We start from the raw sequence: 7,329 nt of genomic DNA on the forward strand, positions 1-7,329 counted from the left end.
TTTTGCTGTCAACAAATAATAAGATTGAAGCAAGCAATCGAAAAAACGGCCAGAACCTATCAACAGAAAGGGCTTCGTCCTCCATCAGGACAACGCTAGACCACAGTTATCTCTGATGACTTGGCAAAAACTGGGAGGGCTTGGCTGGGAAGTTTTCACGCATCCACCATATGACCTTGCGCCATCGGACTACCATTAATTTCGGTCAATAGGGAACTCCCTTAATAGAGTAAAATTGGCTTCAATGGCCTGTGAAAATTACTTGTCGCAGTTTTTCGCCGAGAAACCAGAAAGATTTACTCTCATGGAATAATGTCTCTAGCGGAAAAGTGGGAAAAAGGGGTCTACCAAAATGGTACATACTTGGTTCATTAAAGTTCGTTTTAAATATTAAAAAAAAAATAAGTTGTAGTTTGATTAGAAATACGAAAAGACTGACCAATATTTAATAAATTTATATTTTCTTTTGTTCAAATCAAAAATTGAAGTTTTGCTGTATGAATCGCCATTAAGCCTATTCTCGCATGAGTAATCAGATAATTGCGGAATATGTTGTCATATGGCAACCCAATTAGCAAAGATACAAACCCTCCACAAGAAGATTCAACTGGTTTGTGTTTGAGATAATTTACAGTTCGTGAACTGCCTTATCGACAACACAGCTATATCCGCCCGACTGTTGCAACTTTCTTAAACTGCATTTGTTTATTTTTTGACAGCAGCTGGCAACATTCAACTCAATAAACCGGTAAAGTTGTATGAAACTTACAAATTGTTGATCAATTCATCACTGCCATTTGATCACATATTCTTGCTTTATTATTTCAATAATATTTATATATATATCTTTATTTTCAATTTTTAATAACAAATAAAAAGCTTCAAATATTATTTGGAAATTCCAAAAAAATTAAAAAAACATATTTATATTATTTAAAACATTTATAAACTGAAATATTCAATTAATTATGCTGCGTGGCTGCTCGAAATTGACGAATTTATCACAGAGTGTAATAAGAAATCTTCCGCTGAATCCAACGCAATTCAAACGTTACATAGCCGACAAGTGTTGTCCGCCACAAGCGTCAGAAGACAGCGCAAATCCAGCAGACTCCAAGCATTCTTTCAAAAATGACGCATTTGTGCCACCTGACTTCGTACCGCTCTCCGCATATCGCGCATTGGATGACCCGAAGGAGGTACTCGGTCCAGGCGCACACAAATGTAAAGACTACAAGAACCCAGAATATTTCGCCTACCATCGCTTCTCATTCTATGAACTGCAGAACGTCGCTTTGAATCTGGCTAAGCATTCGGAAGGCGGTGTGCTATACGAAGCAGAGAGTGCTGCAGAAAGCGATGAAGAATGTGGCGAAAAAAATAGTGCGACAGAAACCGAGAAATGTGAGAAAAAAGAAACAGAAACGGAATGTAAAAAGAGCAATGCAGATAAAGCGAAGGAGTGAGGATGTGTTCGGAGAAAGAAAAACTGGAAGCGAATTTTCACTTTGAAGGAAGAGAAAGACAAATTTAAAATTTTAAATAAATATATTCGTTACTGTTATATGTATATGCGTACATATATATGTAAATATAATGTTAAATTTATGTATATTTTTTTGGGTTTTTTTTTTAAGGTTCCTCAGTTGCATATGTTCAATAGCTCAGCTCATTCAATACATTTAATATAATTGGTTTAGTTCAGACATCCACCTCCGTTTAAATTCATGTTCTGCAACAGTCTGGCAACATTGAAGTGTCATTGCGCTTCCTTGCCAAAGCGCCGTTATGTGTCAGTTTCCTTTTCGCGTACGTAAATTCAGGCCGCAGCTCGGGAGTGTTGAATAAAATATTGAATTCGCTTTGAAAATCGTGGCAAGTGAGCGTTTTTAGTGAAAATGCGATAGTTCGGGTATTTATCTAGCATCGTGTTATAAAATAATACCTCGGGCGTTGATTATTAAGCGTAAATTCCGCGAGTGAATATGTGAGTGTTGACAGAAGCAAGCGCTGCAAGCATGTGTGTGAAAAAAATTTGTGAAATTGAGCGAGAAACAACACAACTGACCACAATTCAGTTATTAGCGATTTTCATGGTATGTAAATATTATATAATTTATGTTTGTGATTTAAAACAGTTATATTGCAAATATTTCGCTGAATTAGTTCAATTGACATTTGCTTTCGAGAGCTGCAAAGCCAAATATAGCTTGGCGGTGCTCAGTAGTTTCACTGACAGTGTTATTCAAACTGTCGTTTATTAATCGAAGCTGTTCAAACCACAATATGCACATTTATGTTTGAAGACCACTGAAATTTTGAATCTGTTACTTTGAAATGAAATAAAGGAAATTTTCGCTGCAAACTTAAATTCATTTATTAATATTTTTTTTGTGTTTTTTGTATGCCATGTAGAAACTGCAAGTTGCACTTAAATATCTAGATTCTTAAAATGTGAGAACATGTTGAATACAAAAATATAAAAACATTGAATTGAATATTAGTAAGAATAAATTATATGAAGCTTGGTTAGTCACATAACGTTAACATGAACAACACTTTAGTGTACATAAATATTTATAAATCGACTTAGAAGAAAATAAAATAGTTTCTGTAAACATCAAAATACTAAACGGATAGGTTCTTCGGCTGAGTAAGCTATAGATACAATATTTTCAGACAACATAAAGTAAGTCTAAATCACAAAGTTTTCGCTTGGAAATAAATATTTTACATAGAAATAATGAAAGCGTTTTTATATACATGCGTATAGTGGGTGTTTATAACGGTTAACTGTTCGTTCACGTTTCGTATGTTCTCGCAGAAAGCGTAGTAAAAGCGTTGTTAGTGAGCGAGTTAGTGCGCGCGCGCCTGTGAGTATGTAATTGTGTTAAGCGTAGACAGAAAAGCGATAGCTGAAATTCACCCAAATCCCGAAAATACAAGTATATATATACATATATAAGTCAACTAAATAGTTCTCTACCACAAGTCTGTTAGTAATTAAATGCTACTGAGAAAAATGCAAACAAGTCTACAAACTAATTCTAAGCCTATGTTAATGCCGTTACTGATGGCGGCTGCTGCAAATCATAGTCCGTTATACAATAGCCAGGGTCTGTTGCCAAATCGCGTTGCTGACTGTTGATCACACTAGTTTTCTTTGAATACATTTACCGTTATACGCTAACACGCTCTATTTCTCTCTACATTCATTATTGTCTATTCTACTCATTCGTTTGCATTTTCGTCCTACTCTCTCTCTCTCTCGTTTTAGAATCGTTTGAATTTAAAAGTATTTTTGTTTTGTTGTGTTTGTATTTTCCGATTTCCCGTTTTATTTACCATGTCGACTTGCCACTGCCGTTTCCGTTCGAACCACTGCCGCTGCTGGAGAAGAGGCTCTGCAAGCGTCTATTCGAATTTCTTAGTCCGTTACGCAATACATTTCCCTCACGATCACTGCCGCGTTCATCGGAGCCACTGCTGCTGCTGTCGAAACCGCTCAGACCGCTGCTGCCGATACTACTGCCACTTAAGCCGCCGTTGGTGCGTCCCTTGATGCTGCCACCGCTGCCGCTGCTGCCGGTGCCGCCGCTGAGCAGTCGCAGGCTGTTGCGTGTTAGTGTGTCATCATCGTCAGTGTCGAGCTGGTTCAGCAATTGGTCGGCGGCACTCAGGCGCCCGGCATCTCCACGTAGTGAAATGGTGCTGCTGCGTCCGCCATTGCCGCTGCCATTGGTGATCTTTGTAGAGATGACGCTACGCATGCCTGTTGCGCCAGAGCTGCCGTCCAATAACAATGGTGAGTGTATGACTTGAGCTTGTACCGTTGCGCTAGCCGGTTGAGTAATCACTATCTGCGGGAGGTTGGTGCGTTCGATGATCTGTCGTGCGCTACCGTCGCGCAACTCCTTCAGTGCGGTTAGGTCGCGTTGTTGGGCGTAGACGCTGCCGCTGGGTGTGCGTGACAAGATCGTGGGTGGGTGTGAAACTACAGTAGCATGCACGCTGTGTCCGAGTGTGCGTGAGGGCAGTGATTGCGACAGCAGTAGGGCTTGCTCGTTGGTCAGGCGCTCTTGTGCCTGTTGGGTTTGTGTACGCAATTGTTGTTGCTGTTGGCGTTGCTGCTGCTGCTGTTGCAGTTGTGCTAATTGCTCCTGTTGTTCCTGCTGTTGTTGCTGTTGTTGTTTGTACTGTTGCTGAAACTGTTCCATCAGTTGCTGGGCTTGAGCGCGTGCCTGGGCTTCCGCCTGTATGCGCGCCTGCAATTCGGCGTCGCTTTGTACTTGAGCCATGGCCTCGGCATGTGCCTTAGCCTGCGCTTGGAGTTGTGCTTCGGCGAGCGCCTGAGCCTCGGCATAAGATGCAGCCTGGGCTTGAGCTTCGGCGATGGCCTGTGTTTGAATTTGTGATTGCAGTGTTTCGAAACTGTTGTACCGTGAGGATGAAGCTGTGGCCGAAGCGGAAGCGCGAGAGCGCTCATCCACCAATTGTTTGGAGACTATGGCGTTGAAGCCGTTGATATCGTCAGCGGTGTACTCCACAACACGGCGTGTGCCATCGGGTTCAACGAGCGAATACTGAAAAGGGATTTATAAAGGGATTTGGTGTATTTTGGTTTATATCCACGCATAATCCTCTCTAAGTTAGTCAAAGGGCCAAAACTACACCGCACTTACCTGTCCTTGCACTAGGTCACCATCCCGTTTTTCCTCCTGCTGCTTTTCGTCGCCGGTCAGCGTGTCGCGCACATCGTAAGCGAAACTGTACTGCGGGTGGCTGTCATAGTCTTCGGATGAGTCGGTGGTGGTGTCAGTTTGCTCCTGCGATTGTTGGTCCTGTTGTTGCTGCTGCTGCTGTGTAATTGATGATTTCTGCTGCTGTTGCAGCTGCGAGAAATCAATCGCTTGCAAGTGAGAATAGGAGGCGTGCACCACATTGCACGACAGCAAGCATACACAGAGAAGATAGTAGAACTGCAGGAATAGATAAATAACGAGCCAACAAAATAAATTATTTAGCGTTGTGCCTAACGAACACTTTCACATTTAAATGCGCCTACTTTGAGTGTGGCACTATATTTGTTTGTTTTGCTTCTAAGTAAATTTGTACTTGCCACATCTCGCTTTTACAGCGCATTTGCCCCCGTTTTATGACGAGCGCGATTTCAGTGGCTCACAACACTTCAGGGAAATTAGCAACTGTCATTTTGATGACGCGAATGCCGAGTGCAAGTGAACGAGTGAGTAACAGAGTAAGCTTAATGAAATCGTAAATATTTTATGGTCAAACTGTCAGAAGCTCGCATGCGAATGCAAAATTACATTTGCTTACAAGCCAATATACATGCAAGTATTTGCATGCAAGCACACTGACGGCGCAAGTAGAAGTAACCTTTAGTGAAAATTTGCCGTAGCTCAAGTCTCTTGAAGAGTATGAATACAGAAGGTGTTGAAATTGCTACAGAGTTCGCCTTTAATATGCCATCACTGGTGTTGTAGATGTCGCTCTATTTGCAGTTGGAATAAAATATGTTGCAAGATCATAAAAAATGCCTCACTGGTGAGGAAAATATACTGCATTGCAGTAGACTAACGGTAATTAAATATGACTTTCATTTTAAAGCGGACTTTTGTGATTTTCTAGTTATATTCGGTTATTATATTGGGTAGTCGAAAAAGTCGTTTCGTATTTTGTGAAAAATTTTTTGAGATTAATTTACGTTTAAAGGCTAACAAAAAATATGTGTTCTTAATTAAGGCAAATGTGGAACTGTATCTAACATTTCATATGTAGCTTCGGGTTGCTGAAAAATATTTTCACGAAGCCGGTTTCCAGCCGAGCACAAAAGGAGCTATTTGAAAATAATATTGGCGGCCTGAAGTCAGGGCATCTCCGTTTCGGCATCTACAAGTGTAAGCAGTCCTTCATGAAAATAACGGCGCATCAAATACAAATAATTCTAATAAATCAAAATGATGGCTAAATACATTTTCATGAAACATGCCACCACTCTCCAACCCTCATTCAATTTTCCTGGCAACATGTTGCTGAAGAATTCATTATGAAAGCGTTGTCATAAAGTTGTCAATTGAATAATTTGCAATAACAAACAACATTTCACTCAGCCAGAACAAAAAGAGCGCAAAACGCCAAAGGACGAACAATCGTCCAATGTGTACATGCAACATAAAAGGGGGGCGTATGTGTGTGTGTATTGTATGAAATCGAGTTCAATAAAGCAATATTTGACTATTTGCATTGTGAAATATTTATGAATACGTTTCATTGTAGCTTTATATTTACGGCAGTGCTTGTAGTAGCTTCAATTGTGTAAGTGAGTATCCGGTGACAAGTGTCCACATTGTTGGTATTGTATTGTGTGTGTATAAAGTGGTGTGCCAGCAATGATTTATAGGCGCACAAGCTTTGCCGGTTGCAATAAAGAATGACAATTTGCCATGAAGGACTTTGCATGTACTGTTAGAGAAGAGAGCCCTGCAAGTTTGTGGGTATAATGTGCTTTTATTGCGAGGAATAACTTTCACATCATTCAACGTTTCGTGACAATGTGGTCTGCTACGGGATTAATATTGATAACGACTTGAGCGCTGCATTGGCAAACAATTAAGTTAAAGTAAGGCGTCAAGTGTTAGAAAGCATAGAAGGTCATTTCTTTCACATATGGAAAGAAGTTAGAAGGGCTACTTGCAGTTCGTGGTTCTTTAAATAAAGGTCTAATGTTTCACAGTTTACACAAAAACTTATATTTCGCTCACTTTTGAGAGAAATTTCATTTGATTCTCTCTAAACATACAGCTGAATGCCGTTATATTGACATCAACATTAAATAATTCTTCAGCGAATGTCCAGTTAACTACCACATACCCGTTTCATTATTGATCCTGAAATGTTTCTATGTTTCTCCACTTAGAAAATCACTTTTCAAATTGCTTGAAATTAGATTCAATACTTTTTTTATCGCTTTTATGTATTTATTTTTCTTCTTTTCACTTGCACAAAAATACAAGCTACTCTAGATTCAATCCTTGGAGGCACACTTTGTTGCACGTTCACTTATTGAATGGCACTTTGTCAAGAGACGCACACCCAACTGTTGTCCGAGAATGCAATAAAACTTTTGATGGCTTCTCAAACTTGCCACCAGCTTTTATAGTTCGTTACTTGGTCAGCGATGTGTGTCGCATAAAATGGAGCTTGCTTTTCGACAACTAAAACGTGCAACAAAAAAAGTCGTTGGCGCTTAACGTCACACAATATCCGAAAAGATTTCAGTCGCATAACTGATATCTGATAGTAAGAACT

At 40.0% G+C, this 7,329-nt stretch overlaps 2 protein-coding genes across 2 annotated transcripts; one reads left to right on the forward strand and one right to left on the reverse strand.

Moving 5' to 3' along the window:
- Positions 1-933: 933 nt before the first annotated feature.
- Positions 934-1,522, forward strand: LOC120769225. Its single transcript, XM_040096122.1, has one exon. The coding sequence runs from the start codon at positions 969-971 to the stop codon at positions 1,464-1,466; it is 498 nt and encodes a 165-aa protein (XP_039952056.1). The 5' UTR covers positions 934-968; the 3' UTR covers positions 1,467-1,522.
- Positions 1,523-2,420: 898 nt separating this feature from the next.
- LOC120767591 (ras-interacting protein RIP3) lies at positions 2,421-6,900 on the reverse strand. Its single transcript, XM_040093739.1, has 3 exons — positions 6,892-6,900; positions 4,683-4,979; positions 2,421-4,583 (listed from the first exon to the last, which is right to left on the reverse strand). Exons 1-3 carry the CDS (start codon positions 6,898-6,900, stop codon positions 3,342-3,344), a joined length of 1,548 nt encoding a protein of 515 aa, XP_039949673.1. The 3' UTR covers positions 2,421-3,341.
- Between the last annotated feature and the right edge of the window lie 429 nt (positions 6,901-7,329).

This window comes from Bactrocera tryoni, chromosome 2, assembly GCF_016617805.1.
Source record: "Bactrocera tryoni isolate S06 chromosome 2, CSIRO_BtryS06_freeze2, whole genome shotgun sequence".
Taxonomy (NCBI): Eukaryota; Metazoa; Arthropoda; class Insecta; order Diptera; family Tephritidae; genus Bactrocera; species Bactrocera tryoni.

Bases quoted from the DNA above. Each gene is read 5' to 3' on its own strand.
- LOC120769225 (XM_040096122.1), top strand. From the start codon at position 969: ATGCTGCGTGGCTGCTCGAAATTGACGAATTTATCACAGAGTGTAATA.
- LOC120767591 (XM_040093739.1), bottom strand. The intron at 4,584-4,682 runs GTAAGTGCGGTG...ATCCCTTTTCAG, and splicing joins GTGACCTAGTGCAAGGACAG to TATTCGCTCGTTGAACCCGA.